The sequence below is a fragment of the Aedes albopictus genome, chromosome 3 (assembly GCF_035046485.1).
Source record: "Aedes albopictus strain Foshan chromosome 3, AalbF5, whole genome shotgun sequence".
Classification (NCBI taxonomy): Eukaryota; Metazoa; Arthropoda; class Insecta; order Diptera; family Culicidae; genus Aedes; species Aedes albopictus.
The window spans coordinates 444,740,390-444,767,934 of NC_085138.1; the positions used below are offsets into that span (position 1 = coordinate 444,740,390).

Genomic DNA, 27,545 nt, shown 5'->3' on the forward strand with positions numbered 1-27,545 from the left:
TCATTTGGTGCCAAGAGAACCCAAATCGATTGACAAACGGTCGAAATATTTATTATGATACACTTGGTCAAAAATCTTAAAAAGTTTAGAAGTATGACTCATAAGTACTCTTCGAGAGATATCTCGGTAACCAAACGTCCAATCGAAATAAAATTCAATAGCGTTCTACTAGGATGTAGTAGCACCGACAAACCGACGTGCCACTCTATTTTCGTACATGGCAAGAGATTTGTAACGACCTTTTCAAATTGACAGTAACTCGTTATGTCAAATGACCTGTCAAACGTCCTGTCACATTTATCAAAACACCTGGACCATCCAAAGAAATGTCAGTGTCCTTTCGCGCTTGTTGTGATATTTACGCACGTATTTACGTTATTTTGTAATCGCTGAGAAGATTGTTCGATCGATGGCATGAAAAATGGGCCGTACTTGTGAAGTAAAAAATTGTTTTAACAGTGAGCCAGCATGCATAAACAAGTCCTTTTACAAGTTCCCGATGGACGTAGAGTTGTAAGTGACCGTGTATATACCACAGTACATTTCAGAGGAGAAACGAGTGATTTTTCTCTGTCCTTGTTAGATGTCGCAACTGGGTGCAGTTTTGCAATTCTGCGGAACTGGAATACTTGTTCAAATCTTCTGGACCTGCAGCATTTCAACGCAAGAGAATATGTGCAGATCATTTCCCAGCAGAAATGTTTCGCGACGTAGGCAGGTATGATAAGGGGTAAGTTATCCTACATGATATAATGAGGTCAAATTTAAACTAATACGATGCTTCTGTCAAGGCTAAGAATAGGTGCTTTTCCGTCTGCCGATTGTTCAACGGCTCCGGACACGAATACTGCATTGACAGAAGACGCGGAAGCTTGCGCGAAAGTCACCTGCATTTGCTCTGCTCCGACAAACCATCCGTCCTTTGGAATAATCGATGACAACCAAGCATGTGCAATGGAGCATTATTGCAATGTTGAGTACCTCGAAGATTCCCGAACCTATTGTCCTGTTTTAAATTCTAATGAGCCGTATGAAATTGAATCGTCCAATGAAATGATGGCACCCGTTCTGATGGAGGAACCGCATGATCGATCCAGAAGCAGCATAGTAGACTCCGCCGGGCCCATTGAGTGGAGCAATGTGGGAGATCATGATCACGGAAACTTGGACACTCGAATTACGAATATTTCCATGTCGAAAAACGATTACGGCAATACGACATCTGAGTCAACAATAGCGGTGTTGAGACAAAAACTGAAATCGGAAAGGACAGCACATTCTTCGTTAAAACAGCAAATGCAAATTGTCCGGAAGCGTTTATATGCATCTGAACGAAAATGCAAGCGAAAAGAAGCTATGCTGCAATCGCTGCGGGCGAAAGTGCGCGAGCTTACCGCAAGCCTGAAGCAGATCCGAAATAAGACTAAATCAGATGAAGCTCTCCTGAAATCAGTTAAAACGAACGAGGTTATTCACAACAGTTTGACCAACGCATCCAGGAAGCCGAAGGGAAGGAGATACAATCGTCAATTAAGACAATTTGCGACATCTTCGTATCTCTGTGGACCTAAAGCTTACAGAATGATAAAAAGTTCTAAGGCATTGTGTCTTCCCTCAAAAAGGAGTGTGAAAAGATGGACAAACAATATTCGGATCGGTCCAGGATTGAATCGGACCATTTTTGAAAAATTGAAACAGAAAGCAAACAACCTTTCTGAAAAGGATCGCGTGGTAATCATTGCTATGGATGGCATGAAAATCAAATCTAGTCTCTGTTACACCGCAAAAAATGATACTTTCCACGGATTTCCAGATACGGGGGCCAAAATTAAAGTTGAAAAAAATAGCCCTCAACGTTTAGCTAGCGAAGCAGTTACAGTCATGATGCGAGGAGTTTTCAGCAATCTCAAACAGGTAATTTGTGCATGATTCTAAATTAAGCATTATTAAATGTATTATAATAATTCTAGGGACTGGGATATTTTCTAACACAGAACACCCTCGGCAGTGAACAACAACTGGAGATAGTGAAAGAAGTCATTAGACGTGTAAGAGAGGCAGGTTTCTTTCCCAAAGTTTTAGCCATGGACCAATTTGCGACTAACATCAAGATGGCAAAGGAAGCAGGAGCAAGAAGCGAGACCCCATACTTCTCCGTGGACGGCGAAAGGGTCTATGTGATGTGGGATTCGCCACATCTCATGAAAAACGCACGTAATATGCTGAAAAAGTGCAATGCTGTTTTTGATGGTCAAATTGCTAGCTTTGACGACATCGAACAGCTTTATGCGGTGGATTCAGTATCCAATCCCAGATTGGCACCAAGACTGACAGAGAAGCATATTATATTGCCTCCCTTTTCTCCTATGAATGTATCCATGGCGGCACGAACACTCAGCGAGTCAGTGGCAGCTGCGCTCCGATACTACTCGGATTCGGGAGAGCTTCCGCAGCGGGCCAAAGAGACAGCCAACTTTGTAGCCATGATTGATAAGCTATTTGATACGTTTAATACGCGGCAGAAACGTTGTGTTTCAAAGGTACGTTTTCTTACTTACTTTGTTGAGAATCGATAAAAGATCTTGATTTACAGGTATATAAGTCAGCCATCGAGCAAAACTCGTGTCACTGGGAATTGCTGGAGTCAGTGAAATGTACACTTAATAAGATGTACTTCACTGATAAAACGTGCGTCGATATTTCAAAGGTGATTACTAAATATTTATTTAGGAATCGTCCATAAATTACGTCGTACAAAAGTTGAGAGTTTTTGATATATCCATCACCCCACACTCCTCCCTTGTCAAACTTATGAGACATATAAACTTTTGTATGCATTGTCACACCACATTGTGCTTAGTACGCTTACCACCTTAACTACCACGTGCCACCACCCTCTGCTCCGCCCAAAGCGTGACGTACTTTATGGACCTCTCCCTTATAAAATGTTTCACAAATGCTAAATATTTTACTTTAAGGCTGGTGATGAGTCGAAAAAACTGACCATGAGACAACGGCATCCGAACTTTGTTGATGGATTCATAAATAACATCAATGCACTAAAATTGCTGTGGCTGGATTTAACAACTGAGTGCAACTGCGAGTATCTTCCTACAAACCATCTGTTGCAAGACTGCCTTGAGAATCTCTTCTCAGAAATACGCCGCCGATGTGGAAGTAATGATACACCCGATGCACTACAATTCGGTGCAGCGTTCAAGTACGCAATCGTTGAGAAAAATAGTGATCTAATCGATGGTAGCAATTGTGAACAAGACTTGGCTCGACCACTGCTGGATGAAACCGATACTCAGGTGTGCAGCACCGAAGAATCCTCGGAAGAATCTACCATTCAATACTCACATGCTACGATAGATATAACGAAACCACTAGAAATCCCTGTCAAGGAGTTGAATGGTTTGATTTACATTCTTGGAGCATCAGTAAGGAGGCTGTTTCATCAAAGTTGTCACAAAAGGCTGATAGAAGAAGGACATGGTATGGCGCTCGACGATGAAATGTACAATTTTTGTAAGATCAAGCAAACCACTGGGAACAGAAGTTACAATCTACCAAACAATTATCTGTATGCCATTGGCTTAACTTGCTACGGTGCATTCACGCAATACTTCAGAAAATTTCTGTATCAAAATCATAAAGGTGTTAAAACCCGCTTGAAGAGCTGTTTGAACTACGACATTTTCAAGGACGTAGTTTGTCAGAGATGCTATGATCGAATAGTCGACAAAGTGTTTAATACATTTATACAGGGCTTCCTAAAACAAGTTAAGGCAACTAACGCAAACAAGAGTAAAACTGTAAAGCGAAAAGGTAAAGCACGCCGGATGTGCCTGCCGTTAGAATCGTCCGAAAAGTAGTTTTGTTTTTTTGTGTTCTTTGATTCTACATTGTTGATAAGCTATCAGTTTTGATTTGATTCATTCTAGATTTCTGTTTATCTTCTTTTTTTCGTTCAAATAAAAATCATTGAAAAACGATTGCAATTGATTGTACTATTGCGCAGTTCCCACCCAACTGGACCCCTTTCGCAGTTAGTATAAGTGCGGGATCGTGAATACAACTGCGATTTTGCGTCGAATCGTTTCGGTGTCTTCTGCGCACTTATTCGGCACTTTGTAATGCATAAGTGCGCAGAAGACACCGACACGATTCGATGCAAAATCGCAGTTTTATTCACGATCCCGCACTTATACTAACTGCGAAAGGGGTCCAGTGGGGTGGGAAATGCGCAATACATTCTCACTATTTTATTATTTAAAAATTCGCGAATTTAATCTTCATCTGTAAACTACCTCCTCACTCCAGCTGGTCCCAACACAGCTTCAACAGGGCCTGTATTCGTAGCTGCAAGACACACGTCACTACTAGATTTCCAATTCTTCCATTAGATTTCATTTTTTCTCTACTCCACATCACTTCGCATCCAATATCACTGTTCCACCCACGGTTGGTGTTCTGGTGTTGATTATGAGGGCTGGCGTTATGGAACAATCGAATAACGGTTGGACGCTGGCTATTTCTCCGTCTCACATTCGGAACAACTCCTTGATCGGATTTCCGCAAACCGTGACGATCGACAAATGCTGCTGGAAAGGCATATCGGTTACCTAAATTGATGGGAGTCACCATGGAAGTCACCATAATCACTTACCTGTTCGTTCCACAAGTGCCTCTCGTCAAATTTGATTTCCTGCCGGATGTTTTCTCGGGGCCGTAAATAAAATAAAACGTTCCGAAACCATATTCCAATAGCCGGTCTGTTTGGTTGGAAAAGCTAGGCAGCGGTGGCTGCAGATCGCCTGATTTGACAACTGAATGTAAACACTATATACACGAAAAACGTAATTTAGCAAACTGTGCTTTAAAATAAACTCTCAAAAACAATTCCAAATTATTTTTATAAAAACATTAAAATTCAGTACGAGGCAATAGAAATCATAATGATAGACGACAAAAGAAATGAAAAAATAACAAAATAATTTGTGCTAATTAATTTTGGCATTGAATTTAAGCCATCGGTCAGGAAAAACATTTTTTTAGATTTTTACTCGTGATTTAGTATTTTTTGTTAACCTTGTTTTTCTCTATGCACGCACACAGATGCATGCGGAACAGTGTGTAAATCATCGGATAGATGGAGCTAGTGTTTTAACGTATTTCAGTTTGAATTATTTGCCAGAAATTTATCCCCAAATCCCACAAGCTGACACGTCGGTTTGTCGGTGGTAGTAGCATTCATTTGCTTCCAAGAGAACTCAAATCGGTTGACAGACGGCTGAGAAACGTGCGTGACTTTTTTTGTAACGCACATACACACACACACACACACACACACACACATACAGACATACACACATACACACACACACACACACACACACACACATACAGACATTTGCTCAGTTCGTCGAGCTGAGTTCATTGGTATATGAGACTCGGCCCTCCGGGCCTCGGATCGAAAGTCGGTTTTTCGAGCGATATTTATACCCTTCTTATGGGTGTAAGAAGGGTAAAAAGAAAGAACTTGCGCTCTTCGGCGAAACCGTCGCCGTCATCATACCGTTGCTGTCAGTAATAAACCCAAAAAATGCTGATTCTGTAACACGAATCAAAGATGCGATGCTAGTTGCTCGATCTCTTATGATATCGCAGATTATTGGACACTTTAGATAATGGGATACATTTTATGATAACTTCCACCAAGATGGTGCCACATATGACGTAGTTTTCATATTTTTATTAAAACAGTATTTAGACAATGTCGATGTTTCCCAATGGTGATGAAACGTAAGTAAGATTACCAAGTGTTTCCATAATTATGGGAAGAGTGTACCTTCGACCAGTGCAGTGGGTGCTGGTCGAAGCAATAACCGGAAAGCGAAATGTGACAAAAGTGCCTAAATAAGGAAACTGTCGTAGCTGTTTGAACTACTTTTCCAGCAGTTGGCACAGAGAATGGCGTTCGGTAATGTTTGGGTTTTGTTATTTTAAGCTTGTTGGGAAATAGTTCACGTCATTGAATGAATTTGGATTTATGACGTTTTGACACTCGCTATGATCTTCAGTAGTTTAAACCAGAAAGCATTAATAATTAAGTGTCCATATTTGAGCGACCGCACAATGGCTTAGCCAAATTTCCATTTGCCATTTGAGAAACGAGAATAAAATAATCAACCGCACCTACCAGTGCATATTTTTGTGCTGCCAGTGGTCATCCTTGGATCAAGCGAAACTACTCCATGTTGGAATCCATTTATGAATGCGGGGTCCGGTGTGAGAAATGAATGACATAAATTTTCGAATCATAGTTGTGGAAGCCATCACAACTAGCCAGTCGCCACGTACTCGCTCCACTCAAATGGAAGGTTTAGCAAATATTTGCTCTCCATTTTCAATACAGCAGACGTTTTGTTCAGATACATGTCAATTTTCTTGGGAAGAGGCAGAATTCTACACTGGCATCACTAATTGGAGATAAACTTCGGGGCGGTCGATTCGAGACCTGTTCTGCACAAACAACGCCATTTGACCGAGCCAATTTTGGCACTGCAACTCATTTCTGACGAGTTAGCAGCAACATTCGAAAATGATTCGCTACGTCATCTTGTGAAGATGATGTCGATTTCAAGTGACCGCGCTGGGGTTTTTTTGAAGTGTCATGAGTGAGTGGTAGCTAGCTGCGTAGCTTCACGGTATCCAATAAATATTGTTTTACCGAGAATGGAAAAAACGCGGGGGTTGGAAATGAAATATTTGAACTATGCGAGATAGTGATAGATGTGACCACTTATCGATTCCCTGTCGATGACTCGTTTGTAACGCCGGGCTGGTGGTCAGAAAAATTTATGATACGAAGGTCAATAGTTATGATCGATCAATTACTGCAATGAGTAGAGGCGTTGTATTGACTTTTCAATAAAATTTCAAATATCGAACGTGTGCGTGTGTCACGCTTCAGAATGAATGTGATGGGTTGATGATCTAACTAGTCACTTGCGCTCATATCCATCGTTTCTCATGGAAATCTTTCCATTATTGTAGGCACTGGTGAAAAACTCTAAACTTAAGTAGGCCTCGACATTTACAGACTATAACCAAAAGCTTGGGGGTGGAAGCTCAGGTAAAATATTAAGGGGAATTCACTAAACAGTGTAAACTGATTAAACGTCGCGATCACTAAGGCAATCTTTGATTATTTCATTCGCAAAATCATGAAACATTTCAAATAAGCAGAAAATCATGGCTTACGCAGCAATTAAATCTGTTTAGTGAGTACCCCTATTATCTCCAGGGCGCCCATTAAAAACACCGCCCCCGACGAAGATTGGCGCTTGAGCCTAGCTATTTAGCACTGTAGTTGGAGGAGAAAGCAGAACCCGTAGCTTCCGGGAAGGTAAGCCCAGTTCCTTGGGTTAGTGGGTTGGTGTGAGGCCCTGCGAGCCAGCCATAAAAAGACAAGCACCGAAAAATCAATTAGAGAAGAATGCGAACCGATACCAATGGAGACGACCACATCGACGAAAAGAAACTTGTGAGTGGAAGCTCGGTACGTGGAACTGCAGATCTCTCAACATTATCGGGAGCACCCGAATACTCGCCGATATACTGAAGGACCGCGGGTTCGAAATCGTTTAGCGCTGCAGGAGGTGTGTTGTACAGGATCTATGATGCGAACGTTTAGAGATAATCATACCATCTACCAGACTTGCGGCAACACACGTGAACTGGGAACAGCTTTTATAGTGATGGGCGACATGCAGAGGCGCGTGATCGGTTGGTGGCCGATCGACGAAAGAATGTGCAGGTTGAGGATCAAGGGCCGATTCTTCAACATCAGCATAATAAACGTGCACAGCCCACACTCCAGAAGCACTGATGATGACAAAGACGCATTTTACGCGCAGCTCGAACGCGAGTACGATCGCTGCCCAAGCCACGACGTCAAGATCATCATTTATCGGCTGTTCGAGTCCGTATGAAGTTGATCATCAATATTAACTTCTTTTCTCGATCAGCCTAGATAGCTGTGTAGTGTCGGTAGCGATTGTCTCAATTGGCTAAGAATAACACTACGGACCGCCTGTTCCGGTGGTAAGAATCCACCAACAGGTGACCCCTAATTCATGGTGTGATGCGGCTTCATGCTTACCGTGCCTAGGAATGAATGGCTAGGGGGGTCTAATAAAAACCTAACCGCTAACGGAGCCTGTGGAGTACCAGGGCGCCCTCCACAGTATGTAGCCCTTACTGCGCTAACCGGAGCAATGGTGCAGTGGACCTTGTGTTTCTCCGAGACAATCAGCTGCCCTTCTTTAGTCTCACTTGAGGCTAAATAAGGGCGGGATTATGAAGATGTTGTTAATTAGTTTAAATTTTCACCTATATGGTTTCGCATTATGCGATTTACACAGTGTATTCTGTGTATCCTCGCCTTTGGCGTTTTCCAATCGATACCGATTTGGTTTTATTGTTGCTGTTCATTGTTGTGCTGTTGTTGCGAAGAGTTTAATCTTACCTAGTTTGGGTAGTGGCTACGGTTAGGATTGCTCAGATCAATCTTCAGCACAAAAGAACATCAACAATCAATCTTTGCAGACTTATGCAAAATGGTACAGCCCAAGTGGCCTTGGTACAAGAACCTTACTTTTGTAAGGGAAATTTCTATCTAGGAAACCTTGTGAACCCGGTGTTTGCCACTTTCAGTAAACATGAAATGGCAAACTCGCGTGTCATGCCTCGAGCCTGTGTGCTTGTCAACAACGCAATAGTTGCTACACTCATCTCTAAACTAACCACCAGAGATGTATGTGCTATCACAATTGATGTATCTGTTGGAAACCTCAACAGGAAATACGTCTATTGTTCTGTGTATTTACCGCATGATGAACCATCCCCTACGGATGCTTTCAAACAAGTCATCGCATACTGCACTTCAAAAGGCCTTCCGCTAATTGTTGGCAGTGATGCTAATGCTCACCATATCATCTGGGGCAGCTCAGACATTAACTTGAGAGGCTCCAGTTTGATGGAGTACTTAAGTAGTACAGATCTTGCATTACTTAACATAGGCAACCGCCCAACCTTCATGGTATCTGCTAGAGAGGAAGTGTTAGATATAACACTTAGCTCTAGCAGAGTTAGTCACGAGCTGACCAATTGGCATGTGTCAGATGAAGAATCTTTATCTGACCATCGCTATATTTTTTTTTGAACATTTAAATGTTACTTCGCAAACATTGCGTTTCAGGAATCCTCGGTCAACAAACTGGGATCTTTATACTGATTTGGTTGCAGCCAAATTTCATGGATATTCACCATCCATTGACACTCCAAGTGATTTAGATGATGCCGTTGATACTACAACGACCTTCATCATGGAAGCTTTTGAAGAAGCATGCCCTCTACGGTCTGTGAAGATCACAAGAGGACCCGGGTGGAGGCTAATGGCAAACAAAGGATCACAAGAGGACCCGGGTGGAGGCTAATGGCAAACAAAGGACAAAATAATAACTGGTTTTGCCTTCATATCTCGTTTTGCCATTCTTCTGTTATTATGAAAAACTTAAAACGGCAAATCAATGGCAAAATATACAATCATAGCAAATCTTGTCATTGATATGTTATTCATGAATAATGCTAAATAACACATCAATAACAAAAATTACTATCATGGTAAAACTTGCAATTTAGCACCTTATTTATAATGAATTGTATAAAATATCAAAACAATAACATAATTTACATTCCTAGCTAAATTTGCCATTATTTTGATATTGTGAGAAATTATTTATAAACATTAGGCACCATAACATATTTTACTCTTGATATACCATTAACTATTATTGTATTAATTGTATATTTCAAGCATAATTTTTCAAACTGTTGCAGAAACAAATTTAATTTTTTTTCACAGGAAGAAACAACAGCTTCGTTTAATTTTGGGTCTAGAAGTTGGTAAATTGACGACGACAACAGCATTACATGGTCCATGTACTTTTTAGGCAAGATATCAACGAAGGCCGGATACATATAATGAATGAGTATGAATATCGCAAACAACCCTACGCTGCGCAAACGTTCCTAAATAGGAGAAGCCAGAGTAGATCGCGGGGCAACGGTGGCTACGTTCATCACAGTGAATTTGATTTTTAAGTTCGTTTCGTTTTGAGTTTTTAATTTCCACAAAATAAAACTGTTTTTACATTGATTGATGAACTTAAACTTTATTGAAGAAAAAAATAGAAATAGCTCATTTTACCTTTCTGCTGCTACTTTGAAATAATAACTGAATCTACCATTATTTTAAAATTGAATTTGAACAACTAAACCTACCATCTTTTTGATCGCCACATAAACAGCTAAATTTGTTCTTATTCTGTTATCAATAACTCAAGAATGCCATATTTTGTTATTCACCGATAACAGTTAATTTGGGTCTTATTTTGTTATCAATATCTCAATAATAACTTATTATGTTCTTCAATTTAATCCGCATGCTTTACCATTACTTTGTTATTACAATGGCAAAATAAGTTATTTTTAAGTTTTTCTGCTACCAAAATTTTGTTATTATTTTTGTTATTTTAACTCTTATTTCAAACAAACAAATAACACATTTTGCCATTCAAACATTCTGTTTTAATGGTAAAATTTGCCATTATTTTGCCATTAAGCTCTAGCCGGGGAACCCCTTGGTGGAACTCTGATCTGGCGAAACTCAGGAAACAATGTAGAAAGAGTTGGAACAGACGACGTTCGGCTGGTTCGGAGGCTTTCAGGTCGGCTCGCAAGGCCTACAGGAAAGCTCTCCGGTCTGCTGAACGATCCTGCTGGAAAAACCTTTGTACAAATGTTTCCAGCTTGAGTGAAGTCAGTCGGTTAAACAAAATCCTTGCGAAATCTAAGGATTTCCGAGTGAACGAACTTCGTTTGCCAAATGGCGATCTGACTTCCTCTGATGAGAAAGTTCTGGAATGCTTATTCAGCACACACTTCCCTGGATGTGTGGATATTACATCTTCGGATGATCCTGATGTCTTTTCTTGTAGTTATGATTCTTTAGCTTCGGCTCGGAGTATTGTATCTATAGAATCGATTGAGTGGGCTCTTAATAGCTTTGCTCCTTTCAAATCTCCTGGGGCAGATGGGATTTATCCTATTTTTCTTCAGAAGGGATTTGATTATTTCAAACATGTTTTGAAAAAACTACTTGTTTGCAGTTTTGCTACAGGGTATATTCCCAAATCCTGGAGGGATATTACTGTAAAGTTTATTCCGAAAGTGGGTCGTGCGTCGTATGAAGAAGCAAAGAGTTTCAGACCTATCAGTTTGACCTCTTTTCTTCTGAAATGCTTAGAACGCATTGTGGATCATCACATCCGTGATGTTCATCTGGCCAACGTGCCTCTTCATGTGAACCAACATGCCTACCAATCTGGTAAGTCCACTGTGACTCTTTTACACAAGGTTGTTTACGATATCGAGAAAGCATTCGCTCAAAAGCAATCTTGTTTGGGTGTTTTCTTAGATATCGAGGGTGCCTTTGACAACGTGCCTTTCGATGCCATATTGGAAGCCGCACGGAGTCATGGTATATCTCCAATGATTTCCAATTGGATTCACCAAATGCTCAAAAACCGATATCTCTTCTCGACATTGCGTCTAGCAGGGATTAGGAAATTGAGTGTTTGTGGATGCCCCCAAGGGGGAGTCTCGTCACCGCTTTTATGGAATCTCGTAGCAGATACGCTATTGAGGCAACTCAATAATAGCGATTTTCCTACTTATGGTTTTGCCGACGACTACCTAACATTGTTAGTTGGTATGTGCATCAGCACCCTTTTCGACCTGATGCAAAACGCCCTTCAGGTAGTTGAGGGTTGGTGTCGCCAATATGGCCTTTCGGTTAATCCGAGTAAAACATCTATTGTTCTTTTCACGGAAAGGCGAAACCGTAACGGCGTTCGACCTTTGTGTCTCTTTGATTCTGAAATCGATGTGACTGAACAGGTAAAGTACGTTGGAGTCATTCTTGATTCCAAGCTTTCCTGGACACCTCACATTGAGTTCAGAATCAAGAAAGCTTGTATGGCCTTCGGGCAATGCCGGCGTACTTTTGGTACAACTTGGGGTCTAAAACCCAAGTATATCAAATGGATTTACACAACTGTGGTTCGGCCAATATTGGCTTATGGATGTCTTGTGTGGTGGAAAAAGGGCGAAGTGAGAACGGTCGAATCAAAATTAGGCCATCTCCAAAGGATGTGCTTAATGGCGATGTCTGGAGCGTTCTCTTCAACTCCCACGGCAGCGCTCGAAGTTCTCTTTGACGTAGCCCCACTACACATTCATCTCAAACAAGAAGCACTTTCTTGCACTTACCGTCTACGGGTACTCGGTCTACTAGAGGAAACTCCTGTGAACCGCACATCAACACACACCTCGTTGTTTTCACTTTTGGTGAATTGGGATAAAATTGTTCTTGCTCCAAGTGATCTTACATTTGCTTGTAATTTTCCGTATGGGACATTTTCCACGAAATTCCCTTCCCGGGAAGAGTGGACATCTGGATATTTGGAAAGAAGTATTTCAGACGGCATCGTATGTTACACTGATGGCTCCCTTCTCGAAGGTCGAGCAGGTGCTGGTGTTTATTCTCGTGAGCTAAGGCTGCATCAGTCTTACTCACTTGGTAGGCACTGCACCGTGTTTCAGGCCGAAATCTTTGCTCTTATGTGCGGAGTGCAATCAGCACTTCAGCAGCACGTAATGGGCAAAGAAATATACTTCTGTTCAGATAGCCAGGCTGCTATTAAAGCACTTGCTTCGGCCAACTCCAGGTCGAAGATAGTTATCGCTTGTCGAACTCAAATCGAGGAGCTGAATTCAGCAAACGCTGTTCACCTTGTATGGGTACCTGGCCATTCTTCCATCGCTGGAAATGAATTGGCTGATGAGTTAGCTCGCACTGGAGCATCACATGACTTCATTGGCCCTGAGCCAGCTATTCCAATATCGAAGTGTTGGGTAAAGCTTCAAATTCACAGCTGGGCTGCTACTCAACACAGACAATACTGGAATAGTTTGGAGTCATGTCGTCAAACAAAATTGTATTGTACTGAGCCATTTCCAAGGGTGGCGAAGTATCTTACAAATCAAATCTGTCAAAGCAGAATTGCAGCATTCTGGTCAAAGCATTGACTGGGCACTGCCGACTCAGCTATCACATGGCGAATATTCAGCAAGCTGATTCATTTGCATGTGATAGCTGTGAATCCAATTATGGAACTTCGTATCATTTGATATGTAACTGTCCAGTTTTTGCGCAACTGCGTTTCCGAATATTCGGTAAACACTATTTTCGTGTGACGTCAATAATAGACTTTCTGTAGCCATTTTAGAAGGAATCCGTAGAAATTTCGGTATAGAAATTATTTGAAACTTCTAAGGAGGAACTTGAGACAAGAAAAGTCACACGTCTTTTACACAATAGTGCCCTACAGAAGGATCGAGGTCATTTACGTTTAATAAATTAATCAGGTTTTTTTATATTCTTCATTCAATAAATTTTCTGTTTTGCTATAATTCAGTCAATTTCATACCGTTTGAGTAGATTTGTTGTATTCGGTGAGATACTTTAAATATCTAGTCGTGAATCCCTATTATATTCAAGTCAGTGGCTGAGTCTTAGCGGAAAACTGTTCAAAAGAGAGCTACCTGCCAAAATTGTCCCGCACTCTAATATTAATTCGATGTACCTATTAGGAAATTCCAATTATAATTCTAAAGTGTGTTAATCCTTGTACCATTCAAAACTGTGGGTGGGTGGAAAACTTTTCTCGCAATTCCATAAGATTGGCAACGAATTACATCCGCAAGGCTTAATCTCGTATAATCCCGCAACGCAACCACCACCATAGAGAATATTCGAAAACTCACCCGACGCTCCGTAGGCGCTTTTGAGATGCTGCAAATGGTACGACGAGGAGCGGCTCACATTGCTGGCGGTGGTGGTCATTGAGCTCTTGAAGATGGAACTGCTGCTGGCCGAAGTCGTCGTAGACTCCGAAATTGTCTCAAACGCGTGGGTGCCATTATTATTTCGCGACTCGCGATCACCATTACTGTTATTGTTATTGTTGTGTTTCTCGAGCCCGTCGCCGAACATGGTGTGATCGGCGCTGACGGCAGCGCTCATATTTTTTCTCCCTAACCACTCGCACGAGGTGCGGAGGTGCAGACTCTATGCGAAAATCTATCGGTCTAAGTATGCCGTGACGGACGATACGCGCGACGACGGCAGCCACCGACACACACAGTGGGGTGGTTTGGGGCGGTTATTTACTGCTTTTCACTTTAGCTGGATGGCTGGTTGTCTGTTGTAATGATGTCATTCGAAATGAATATTCGATAAAAAAAAACTGCGATCCGGCAAATAGCTATCACACATACGCCCCCTCACATGCGGCCGGCATACGGCCCCACCCTACCACAGAGCACAGGCGGCCGGCGATAGGTGGTACTAGCCTGCTTTGCTTTGTAAATGTCAGTCCTCCCCGGTGCGATTTGTGCGACAATCAATGGAGAAGGTGCGATGGCGGTGGAATATCAATTTCCGCTCCTACCAGTAGGCAGAGTCACTGACTGCCGTCTGGGCCTGGAATGAAACCGGGAGAGATACGGGAGTGAATTATTAGCAAAATAAGGAAGGAAGTGGTAATGAATGGAGAATGACAATAATTAAAAATAATAGCATTATGAGGGAAGGAACATGATCTAGAAAAAAAAAGTAAATGAGATCTGCCAAGGCTAGGAAGTATGAGATTTCGTTTTTGTGTCTTGTCGTTGTCAATTAGGTGAGGCTAATGACATAACAAATGATTTACGTGTCGAGACTTGCCTATATAGAAAGCTCTGGCGTGGTTATTATGACTATATAAATAAAAAGTGCACATACTCGGTCATCATAGGGTAATAACAGCAATTTGACATTTTCATGTAATTAAACGGGCGATTCATCAGTTGGGAATATTTTTAATTGACGTTTTTCGGCCCAATGACCCTGCACTCATTTTAGAGATTTTGTCATTATCTTTGCAAATTAGGACAAAGAATAAACGCCGCATCTTCATTATTATTTATTTATTTTGCATCAATTCTTTTTTTTTCATCTGTATTAACTAGATTTTCAAGGGTCCATATAGCCGAGGCGGTAAACGCACGGGTATTCAGCATGACCATGCTGAGGGTGACGGGTTCGATTCCCGGTCGGTCCAGGATCTTTTCGTAAAGGAAATTTCCTTGACTTCCTTGGGCATAGAAGTATCTTCGTGCCTGCCACACGATATACACATGCAAAATGGTCATTGGCAGAGGAAGCTCTCAGTTAATAACTGTGGAAGTGCTCATAGAACACTAAGCTGAGAAGCAGGCTTTGTCCCAGTGAGGACGTTACGCCAAGAAGAGGAGAGGAGAACTAGATTTTAAGCCCTAGGCTAGTTCATCTCGGGACCCACGCTTTACTTCCATTGCGAAGGAAGAACTCATATTTAGTGAGTTTGTCGGGAGTGGAAATCGGTCCAAGGTACTCGGTGTGATAGTCACGTGCTTATCCAAAACATAGAAACTCATTTTAAACATGACTTTTGTATATGAGTAACTTTCGCTGAGACCGGCCCACTTTTTACACCTTGTCTTCAAAAATGTTTTAGGTGGCGATTTTCTGAAAGTCCTCGTCAAAAAAGTAAGGAAAACACATTTGGATACTCAAATTGATGGACCCCCGTTAGTTGGAGCCACAACAGTTTTTGCATACCCTTTGATTTTGGTCAAATGATGACTCATTTAAACCGTTTTATCACGAAAGCTTCTCCAAAAATCACCTTAAAAACAAAATGTTGTTGAAAAGAGGAAAGATAGAGCTACTACAGTCGAACCTCCATGAGGCGATGTTCCTTAACTCGATATCGACTCATGGAGGTAATTTTTTCCATACTGAAAAATAATTTCTGGGTTACTATGATGGTCCCTCCAAAAAGCTTCCCTAAGGATTTTTGTTCCTTTACTCGATATTTTTTTTTGAGTCGATGGACCCTTCAATATCGACTCATGGAGGTTTTACTGTATTAACAGTTATAAAAAGTTGGGTCGGCCATATTGATTCTGGCCGCCATCTTGGATATTTGATCCAAAACTTTTGGCAACCACCGATTTTCAAAAATTTTGCATCAATTGAAGGCTGAGACATTTATACACAACATATCAAAAAATTAGAGATGTCTTTTTCTCCCCTCAAAAGTTATCTGCCGTTTTGTTGATCGTGCCACTTTTGCGCACTGGCCCATGTGCCGGTAGTTTACATAAATGCAGCGTTATTTTGCTGTGTATCAAAACATATAAAAACTGCATGAAAGCTGAGTTTTCGATAAACGGCTCAGAGTTTTTGGCATTCTTTGCATTTCTACGATTTTCTAAACATATTGCAACTCCCCGATACATGGTTTCTTCTTGTGCTTTACATTGAGCAGATTTATTTTATTGTTATTTTTATTTTCATATTTTATTTTTCTTTTTTATATTGTGACATACTTATCGCGACTGTATGGTTTTCTAAACACATTGCAACGTACCGATGACCCGGTTTCTATTTGTATTTTTTTTTAAATATTGTGACATACTCTTGACGATTGTACGTTTTTTTTAACATATTGCAACGTTCCGATGACCCTGGAGCGATCGGGTCTACTTATGCTTCTCACTGAGCAGAAACATAATAACAAATAATACTGTAAATAAGATCACATTTCTTCTCTTTTGATTGCCGGCATTCAAAAGATTAAATAACAACCTAATAAATAACAAATGACATGGGTCCATCGCCAGCTTTTCAGGCGAATTCTTGACTTAATACCTCTCCCAACCTCCCACTCCGTAGTACTCAGACAACCAGGAATCGCATAAGGATGCACGCTGTACATCGTATAAAGTACTATTTTATGTCACAATCGCATATGTGTACGGCTGAGGGACAATTTTCATCGCATATGGTGTTATTTTTTCATCTTACTGCGATGTATCTGGTATAATCATATAAGAGTGCAAATTAACTTTTATAATGTATGACTACATCGTAGTAGACGATATTCCTATGTTTTGTTGCGACGAACTTTGCTTATTCACAAAAGCGTTCAAGTGAACTCGCAAAGTGTCAATGGAATTCGCATACTTGCGTACTGGTACTGGTACACTTGGTACTTTTCTAATTATGTCAGTTTAACCCAGGGATAGGGTGCGACTCAAAACTCTTTGCGTGCCGCACACTCTGCTACGAGACAGCACAACAAACTAGAAGGAGACGAGTACGCGCAATCGGTTGTGTGTTGCTCGCTTACTTTGCCGCGCGCTGGAGCTCTCCTGTCTCTCACGCTCTGTCGTATGCACTCTCTCGGTGCTTGTCTCCGTGCTTTGCACTTGGCTTGATACTACGCATGATTGGAAAAATTTCGAATCAAACGACCCATCACTTGTCAGCCCTTGACAAGCTTAACAACTTTGCCGAAAACACAAACTCTTCAATTAATTTATTAATTGATTTTTTCTGTTTGGAGACAAGCACAGTCCCAAGCACCGTGCATTACTCCCTGCGCCGTAGAGCTAGTGCTGCGATTGTCTCTCGCACAATGACGAAAGCTCTCACTCATACGTCTCTTGTCTCTCGGCAAAACGGGAGACGAGCACTTGCGATTGTGTGAAACACACGCTTTTTTCGCACCGCACGGTGCATGCCGCCAATCCCTGGTTTAACCCGCACTGGTGTACAAACTAAATCGCAAAAAGTGAAAATAAACTCGTTTAAATGTACATACAAATTCGCATAAGCTAGAATCGTTACCGTTGGCATATTGCAATGTGATATGTGATAACAATGAATGAGGTGCTGTTGGAGTGCCAAAAAGCTACAAGAAAGTTAAAAGTCATCATTATAGTTACAAAACACGTTACAAAGCCATCATTTGTTTTGTTGACCTGGTAATTAACAATGGGTAATCTTATTGTTTTCATGCGTGCTCACTTTTAACAAAAAATACAAAAATAAGAAACAAAACAGACAGCATTTCAATCCTTTGTTTTTCGTAAAATTAAAATGGGAACCACATATAAGGGGACCAATACCCTATTAGTAATTCCAACTAAAAACAAATAAACCCTAGAATAAACCACTATCTCGCTAGCTTGTTACAATCGAAATCTTTTACCTAAAAATATGTATGGTTGCTTCAATAGCCAATATTTTGAGCAATGGACATACACAATAACGTTATTTGCATAAATGCCCCTAAAAATTAAAAAAAGTTGAGAAATTCATTCAGGAATTTCTACGAAAATGCTTCCGAGGATTTACCCTGGAATTCCTTTACGAATTGCTTCAGAAATTCCTCCAGGATTCCCTCCAAAAATTTCACAAAAAGTTCTTTCGGGAATTCAAAGATTTGTGATAAGCACTTGATAGAGCGTGGTTACTGGTTGTACTGTATTTACCGAACGATCTTTTTGTACGAGTAGTGTAGGTTAGTGCCTCTATCTGCTCGGTCGCCTTTTGTTGAAATTCTGGGGTGTTGTATAAAAGTAAGTGAGCCCAGAATTTTCAACTTTATTACGACGTTTATGTACAACTTTGGGTGATCGACTGTGCCTTTGGGGGGTTTATTGACATTTCAGTCTAATTTGGTCAATCAAAAACAACTGTAATGTTTTCTTATCCCGACGTTTCGGTCCTTATTGGAACTTTTTCAAAGGTTGTTTTTGATTGACGAAGAATTGACAAAGAATTCTTTCACGAAATCTAGCATTAATTGCTTTATCAATTCCTTTATGATTTTTCACAAACATTCCAGATATTCCAAAAGCTAGACTTTATAAATACTGGCGTGAGTAAGAAATGGACAAATTGGAGTGGAATTTGTGAAAAAAGTTACTCGTCCTCTTGGTGAGACTCGAACTCACGACTCCTACTCACTAAATAGGCGCGTTGCCAACTACACCACGAGAAGACCCGAAGATGTAGTGACTAACCTGAGTTCAAGCTCAGCTCAAGTTGGCAACGCGCCTGTCTATTGAGTAGGAGTCGTGAGTTCGAATCTCACCGAGAGGAAGAGTAACTTTTTCGCAAATTCCTCTCCAATTTGTCCATTTTTTCACTCACGCCAGTATTTGTAAAGTCTAGCTTTTAGAATTAAGTAAAACTACCACTCGGCTGATTGAGCCGCAAACATCGATGATTGATTAACCCTCTAATACCCAATCCCGCCTTTAGACGGGGTATAGTTTGAGCAGTTTTGTAATTTTTGTTTCGTGGAAAATCATTTTTTTAATATTTTTGGCTGATATTTAGGACAGTTCTGTATATCTTAAAATGGTTTTTGGTGTATTTTAAAGCGTAGGCTCAGTGTACCAGTTATGGCTATAGTGCCTCAAATTCGCCATAGTTGATTTTCAACCTTTAAAGATACAAATCAACAAGAAAAAAATCGTGAACAACAGATCACGAACACAAAAGATGATTGCAATCATTCAAACTTCACAATTTGCTCAAATTATGGTAGAAATAAATCATTTTCCTTAACTTTTCGGCCTCCTTGCACCCTATTTCGCCATAGTGTACCAGTTATGGCAACTCCCATAAGGAATGCATGTAAATAGTGCGAAGTGGAACCCAAATTAACAAATGTGTCCATAACTGTCCATAACAAGTCATTGTTTATTTTGTATTGAATCGCTACAATTAACATATTTTAAATTTTTCCCAAACCATTCTATCCTTGTTTAATAGTATAAGGGAATCGAATACACTCTAAAATTTTTTTCCTTGAAATTACACGGAAAATAAAATTTTCTGTGAAAAAAATTAAAATAATAATATTTTAACATTAATCATAAAATCTCAAAATGTTTTCATCTCAAAAAATCCGTTCCCCAAATTGGCTTCCAGGAAAAATACAAAAGTGTGGGGATGTTCAAAAATAAAAATTAGAAAAATCAAAAACTGAAATTCACGAAATCGAGAATTAAAAAGAATCATCTTCCAAAACATGTTTAAATCGATTTTAGATGACGAAAAATGATATTTAGATCAAAATCAAAAATTTGGGTATTAGAGGGTTAATCAATTATTCCAGATATTGTTCGAGAAATTCGCCCAGAGATTATTTCAGAATTTCCTCTGGATATTTATTCAAAAATTTAGCTATGCATTGGTTTGGAGAATGTATAGGACATTCCTTATGAAAATGTATCAAAAATTTCTTCAGAAGTTTTTGTAAAAAAAAAATCTTTTGGCCTTTTGTGCGAGTATTCGACCAAAAATCCCTCACGGATTCTTTTAAAAAATCTTCCATTGATTCATTCGAAAATTATCTTCAGAAACTTCCAATTTCTCCAGTAATTTTACTAGGAATCTCTATAAGTTTAACAATATCTGTCAGATAATCTCCCTGGGAGTTCTTTAGAAATTCCTCCAGGGACTATTTAAAAAAAATGTATGATCCATTTGGGAATTTTCTGCAGGTATTCCCATAGAAACTGCCTTAGCGATTCTTCTACAAATTTTCCGAGGTTTTTTTTTTCAGAAAATCTCCCATGGATTTCAATATAAATTCGACCCTTGTTTTTAGAAATGTCTCAGGATTTTACTCCAGAAATCTCTTTAATTAATTTCTCCAATGATGACTTTGAAAATCTTCCGCAGATTTTTGGGTAATTCATTCACCCTTGCTGAAATCCATCCCAGAGTTCATCTTGCACGAGTTCCTGAAAAAATCTCCCAGGGATTCGAACACATTTGGAAACTCCTCGTAGATTTACTTTAAAAATCATCCACGAAATAGAAAAAAATAATTCAGAAATTATTTCACCAAATATTTTTTAGTACCTATTTCTTCTAGAATTTTTTTCAAGACCTCATTTATCTGCATCCAGTCATCGTAATTTTTCTCCTTCGGAAAAGCACAAAAATGGTCATTACTTTTTTTTTGTTTTTCGATGGATTTTGATGAAATATTCCCAACTTCCCAAAAAAATCTTCTAGTTTAGAATTCCGGGGACATGGGTGCCTGGTCCACATGGTTCCGGAGTTATTCCGGATTGTCTTGGGGTACCAAAATTGGCCACATACTTTCCACAACGTATTTCTCAAGATCCCGATGAGGTAGAAGGGAAGTGTCTTGGCGAATTTGTTCAGCAGATAAAGAACTAACTGGCAACGGCGACTTTGGTTCGCGATTAGGCCGCTAGGCGGCGCCAATGTAAAAAAATGTTCAAACCCTTATATCTCAGCAACCTGATAAGATAGAATGTTGCTGTCTTTGGCAAAGTTCTTCAGCAAGCTCAGGACTATCTGATACTAGAGTCTTTGATTTGGGATTTATTCGATAGATGCCGCCTTGTGTCTGAAAAATTCAAACATGTAGGGTAGTGAACGTATTTTGGCCCGGGGCATGTATTTCGGCCCACTCTGGGGTTTTTTTTACATTTATCATATAAACTCTACAAAATCTTGGCGAATAACTATTGGAACTTCAATTTATTATTTGCCAAGATTTTGTAGAGACTATATGATAAATGTAATAAAAATCCCAGGGTGGGTCAAAATACATGCCCCGGGCCAAAATACGTCCACTACCCTATATCTCGATAGCCTTATGAGCTACAAGCATGCCATTTTCAGCAAAGTTGTTCAGCAGGCTAATAACTACGTGATAATGGCGTCTTTGCTTCGAGAATCGTCCGCTAGGTAGCACCAGGATCAAAAATGTTCAAACTTCTATATCTCAGAATCCTGATTAGATAGAATGATGCCGTCTTCAACAAAGTTCTTCAGCAAGTTAAAAACTGTCTGACTGTTGAGTCTTTGATTCGTGATTTATTCGCTAGGTTGCACCTTGTGCTAAATATTTTAACACGAATATCTCGATACTCTAATGAGCTAAAAGCATGGCGTTTTCTGCAAAATTGTTCAACAGGTTGGGATCTTGTTGTTGACGCTTGGTGACACCAGCAATCAAAACGTTCAAACAATTTTATCTCAAAAATCTGAAAACGTCAAGCAAATTGTTCCGAAAGTTATACGTATCTGGTGTCCTTGGTTGTGATATTTTTCGATATCCGTCAAGTATAAAAAAATACTTGTGTGAACACCCAAATGATCAAAAAGTATTCCGTTTTCAGCATAGTTGTTCAGCAAGCTAAGATTTTTTTGGCAGGATAGTAGGCGGTCGTGTACGGTGGTGCAATACTTTTACACCGTCGTTGACCCCCTGCAGATAAATTTTATCACCCCACAATATTGCTTCTTTTCAAAGATGGTTAGAAGGAAAAATATGGCCGCATCTAAATTCCCGGTTTTCCCTGGTAAATCAAATTTCATGAGGATTTCCGGTTTTCTATGATGATGATTAACCTGGGCTTGTTAGGGGAATATCTAGGAATTTGCATCCTTTGACAGATACGTATTTCGACCTCAACTAAGGTCGTCTTCAGTGTCTTGTACTTGACTCGACTCAAATAAGTATCTGTCAAAGGATGAAAATTCTTAGTGGAATTCAAAGGAACAGTACTTAACACGATTTTTCTTTTTACTTACAGATATTCCCCTTATAGCCCAGGTCATCATCATTTATGGTTGTTTTTGTTGTTTAAGATGATGGTTTTAGTAGTCCACCACGGGACAAAACCGAGAAATAATCCGAAAGGCCGGGGCCCGTGGCGCATGTAACACGTTTGCTTCATAAGCAGATGGTCATGGGCTCGATCCCAGTCCCGGCACTTTCGTCAGTTGCTCTTTCTCCCTGAGAGCAGGTGGCACTGACCCTCTTCTGAGCCCATGGCTCAAATGGACCCGGATACTTGGACATCGGCGAAAGGCAACTCATAATGGACCTCCAATCGGACTAGAAAAAAAAGGAACAACCAACAGCCAACACATCAACATGCTTGTGCTCATCATTTTACCATGATAGGGTAGAAAGTGAAAGCAGCACAACGGCAACCAGTTCGATATAGTAGAATTAGAATAGAATACATTTAGGTTAGAATAGAATACATTTAGTGTAAGAACAACTTCCAATTGGAATCGCTCACGCAGTGTCCTAGTGAACAAAAGAGCTGTAAATTAGGTTAAGTGATTGAAGAATAAAAAAAAACATTTTTGAAATAAAAACAGTGACATAAAAATGGATACTTGCTCTAGTATTCATTTTGCTTAGAAGATCAACCACCCCAGCATGCTTTATCATGTGTTCTTTTTTATTTCTCTGAGCATGAGATAACGAAATTTTGCTATCTTTATTGGCGCTCCACTTTGTGTAAATATTACAAAACTCACGATGCTCTACAAACTCACTGGGGGACATTCCGGTGCTGTAATAATTAGCAGCCAACGAGAACAATCTGAACCGGTGCGATACTGTAATAAAATTCCCCCGTCCGCGTCGAACACCGATTGTTCGATTGTTATGCATTTGCCATTATCGAAGTGGGTCACTGTATCGTTTATTCTCGTACAGCCAAGGGAATGAATCTAGAGGTATTTGAACTTCTGTGTGTGTACAATTGATTCTCTATGCTCAGGTAATGAGGGAGTAGTGCCCTGGAGGATCTCATCTTTAATAATGACACCAAAAGTATGAACAATATTGTAAAGAACATCTCACATCAGTCAATTACTTTGAAAAACGTTCCATTTTTTATGATTAAATGATTGTAATCCTGATTTATTGGTTCATGCATATTCGGAGTGATCAATGCACTTCAAATGACATCTTGCAGATTAGATTAATATTAATTACTGAAAATTAATATCTCAGTCATGAAAGCTCGATATGTCAACGATTACTGTTTGCGATTCTTTTTATCGCATTGTCCAGAGAGAATTGACATCATCCATTCGAATATCTCACACCGAATAGCTTCTCTCGAAATCCACAATCATCATTGCGAATGTCATGGCCATCCACGGCTCGTACTCATCTCAAAAGCTCTACAAGCGCATTAACTCCACTGAACATTTATATATTTCGTTTCGGTTTCCTTCATGCTCTTGGAAAGCAACAATTTTCGACTTTTTATCAACAAATCAAGTTTCCAAAACCGACCAAATCATCTTTGCGAGTTCGTTACCGGTTGATTTCGCGCTACAATATGGCGCGTAAATTTACACCTTAATGACATCATTTTTCCTTCGACGAACGGCAAAAAGTATCACTGTTTTTTGCATCCAGCTAGTAGTAGCTCGACAACACCAACATATTACAAACATCATCGTTCATCATCATCAACGTACGTGATGACGAAGGGCGGACGGGTGCGCGGGATTATCTTGATGGTATATTTATAGACCGAGCCTGACCATGTAGTAATCGAATGGCTTATCAATTCACATAGGCGCAGATACATGGTCGAATCATCTCACAATCAGAGTAGGCAGTTCCTCCCCTCACATCATCCTAATGAATGTTTCCACCTTGCAGCAATGAATGTTTCGTTCATGTTGGACACTGCTGTCAGCAACAGTCAGTCAGTGGTAGCCGCAGCAGGCCGATCCAAGCTATCATAACCAGCAGAGGTGCGGGATTGAAAATGTGATTGCTTTTTATTGTCGATTTTTTTTTTGTTTCTTTCTATGCTTTCCTTTTCGCATGCCAATGGTGTGGCGCATTTTTTCGCTGTTTATCATGTGTTGTTTTTCGATATTTTTTTTTGCGTTTTCCAAACCAGCTGACACACTTAAACGCCGACGACCAATTTCGACATATCGGCGCCCTGTTGGGCTTCGTTGTTGTTGTAACCGGCGCGGCAGGTTTCCAATGTTTGGGTGATCGATGATAGTGAATTCGTTTGCTGTTTTTGATTTTTTTTTTGCCATGTCACTTAAGTGATGCTTTAGTTAGCTTATGCTGATTTGATGAAATGCTCTCTTGATTTGACAACACATTTATTTGAAAATCGTTTTCAATAAATAAAATGTTTACATTTGATAGCTTTTTCTATCAAATATGATAACGTTGATTCGGTTCGGATCACTTGGGAAACCCAAGTAGCATTTTGCTAACCAATTAGTCTTGTAGAATACCTTTTAATTTTGTTTTATGATGGTTCTAAGAACCTCTTCTAGTCTTTGATAAAAAAATGTCACTTGGGAAGGTCGATTCCTTTATCCTCACCAGATTCAATATAAAAAATTGACAAACGGCAACTTTTAGTGATATGTTTTTCCTATATATAACATCAAAAGCACCATGTTCCGACTTAGTGTCGAAATCGTTAGCATAGATGTAATTCTATAGTTGGATTTTTCAGTTGTCTTCCCATTCTTTTTTTTAGGTTAATATGCTATATTCAATCCCTAACCACGCTTAAAAATAGCTACAAAGAGTATAAGAAAATCAAGTATGTTCGGTGGCCTAGAGATAGTAAAACCATGATATGGAACTCTGACTGTATCACCTAGACGTGATAAAGGTTTAATATCGCGCCTAATGAAGAATTTTTCTGAGAAACCCCCGTTATAAATTATAAAACCTCTTTTAGGATATCTCGGGGAATCAAATTAGGAATACATTTCTTCCCATGCACTTGTTCAGCTTTTTTTTCCACGATTATCCAGAAACACTACCAAAAATTCCTTTAAGGATTTTTCAGGATTTATCAATTTGTTTCCAGAATTTTCATTTAAAGAAGAATTTGGCAGGATTCATTTTCTCCAAATATTTTGCCAGATATCCCTATAGAATTAATTCTTGTCTATGTAATTCTTTAAAAATTTCTCCAGTAATTTCCCCGGAGATTTCTTCAGGAATCCTTCAGGAATTATCTTCTTCTGGAAATTTGTTCAAGGATTGCCACAGAAATTCATGCATGCATTCGTTCACAAATGTCAAATATTTTCGAAGGATATTTTCCACGAATATTATCAGAATTTTCTCCAGAAGTTTTTCTTCAAAATTTCATTTAAAGATTTCTTCAAAAAATGCAATTCCTGCAGATTTTTTTTTCACAAAGATTCTTTTAGAAATTCCTCCAGGTTTTTTTTCTAGAAATTCAGAAATTTTTCCATGAACCCTTTTTAAAAATAATTGTTGGATTTTCTGCATTAGGTTTCTTCAAATATTTCTTCATATATTCAGATATTTTTTCAGACATTTATATAGAAACTCCTCTAGAAAATTCTCCAAAGATTCTTCTGAAAATTCCTCTATGGGTTTCTCTAGGTACTGCTTGAGGTTATTTTTCCGGTAATTTTTGAAAAATTTATCTACAAATTTCTTGACGGATTCCTTCAAATATTTCTCAAGCAATTTGTCCTTCGAATTACTTTCAGAGTTCTTACATACGTTTTTCATGATTTTTCTGCTAGGAATTTAGGAGGTGTCTCAAGCAGGTGCGTCAAGTATTCTCCCAGGCATTCCAGGAATTTCTCCAGAGATATCTTCCAAAACTGCTCCAGGAAATCTCTCCTGAAATCTCCCCAAAAATGTTTTAAATATTTCTTCTAGGAATCTGCAAAAGTATCACCAGGAGTTTTTGAAGGGATTCCTTTAGACTATCCTCCAGCCTCCAGGTTTGTCTAGTTTTGTTTTGCGCAACTTCTGAAAAAATACTTTGGAAATGTCTGATCCTGAAAGAATTTCTCGAGGAATTCTCTGAGGAACCATTGAAAAAAAAATCCAAAGGAATCTCTGTTGGATCAATGCAACAATTCCTGAAAGAATTCCTCTGTTTTTTTCTGGATAAATCCCTGAAGAAATTCCTAGACATGTTCCACCAGAAATTTTCAATGGATTACCTAGAGCAATTCTTAAACAAATACCTGGTGGACTTGTTTAAGAAATACTTGTACGAATTACTGTATCAATCTTGAGAAACCATGCTGAAGAAATTACTGATAAAAAATCTGTAGAATTCTGTAAAAAGGTCTGAAATTGGAGAAACTAAAGAAGTATTTTCTGAACGAGTTCCAAGAAGAATCTCTACACCAATCCCTCACGGAGTTTCAAAAAGAATCCATAAAATATACTTCAAAGAATTTTAGAATTGGAGTAATTTCTGGGGAGACTCTTCAGGAAATATCCGAAGTAAGCCCAGAAGAAATTTCTTAGGAGTCCCTGGAAAAAATTCTGAAGGAATCTTTTGACGAATTTTTGAAGAAGTCTGTGGAAGATTTTCCAAAGAAATCACTTGGAGACATTTCTGGCGGAATCCTGAATTTAATTTTTCTTGAAAAATCGCTGAGAGCAGTTCTGAAGAAATCCGTGGGTTTTCCTTTAAGAATTCTCATACAAATTTCTGAAATAATCTATGGAGCAATTTCTGGTAGCTTTTCAAAAAGGAATTCTTAAAGAAATTTCTTCAGGACTGTATAGATTCTGGAAAAAATCCAGAAAGACAAAAGAATTCCTGGCAGAATGTTTTGAAAAATTATCTGGAAGATTTTCTGAATGAATCTTTGGCAGAATTGCTGAAGAAATACTTAG

General features: G+C 39.5%; 1 protein-coding gene across 6 annotated transcripts in view; it reads right to left on the reverse strand.

Annotated features, from left to right (window-relative positions):
* LOC109407611 (echinoderm microtubule-associated protein-like 2) overlaps positions 1–27,545 on the reverse strand; it is an 82,106-nt gene that overhangs the window by 29,514 nt on the left and 25,047 nt on the right. For 5 of the 6 annotated variants that reach the window (XM_019680740.3, XM_019680741.3, XM_062856671.1 and 2 more), the window contains exon 2: positions 13,960–14,677. The exons of the other annotated variant lie outside the window; for it this stretch is intronic. In XM_019680740.3, coding sequence (XP_019536285.3) covers positions 13,960–14,218 — 259 coding nt within the window. In that variant the 5' untranslated portion in view covers positions 14,219–14,677. The remainder of the gene's footprint in view (positions 1–13,959; positions 14,678–27,545) is intronic. 6 annotated transcript variants of the gene reach the window in all.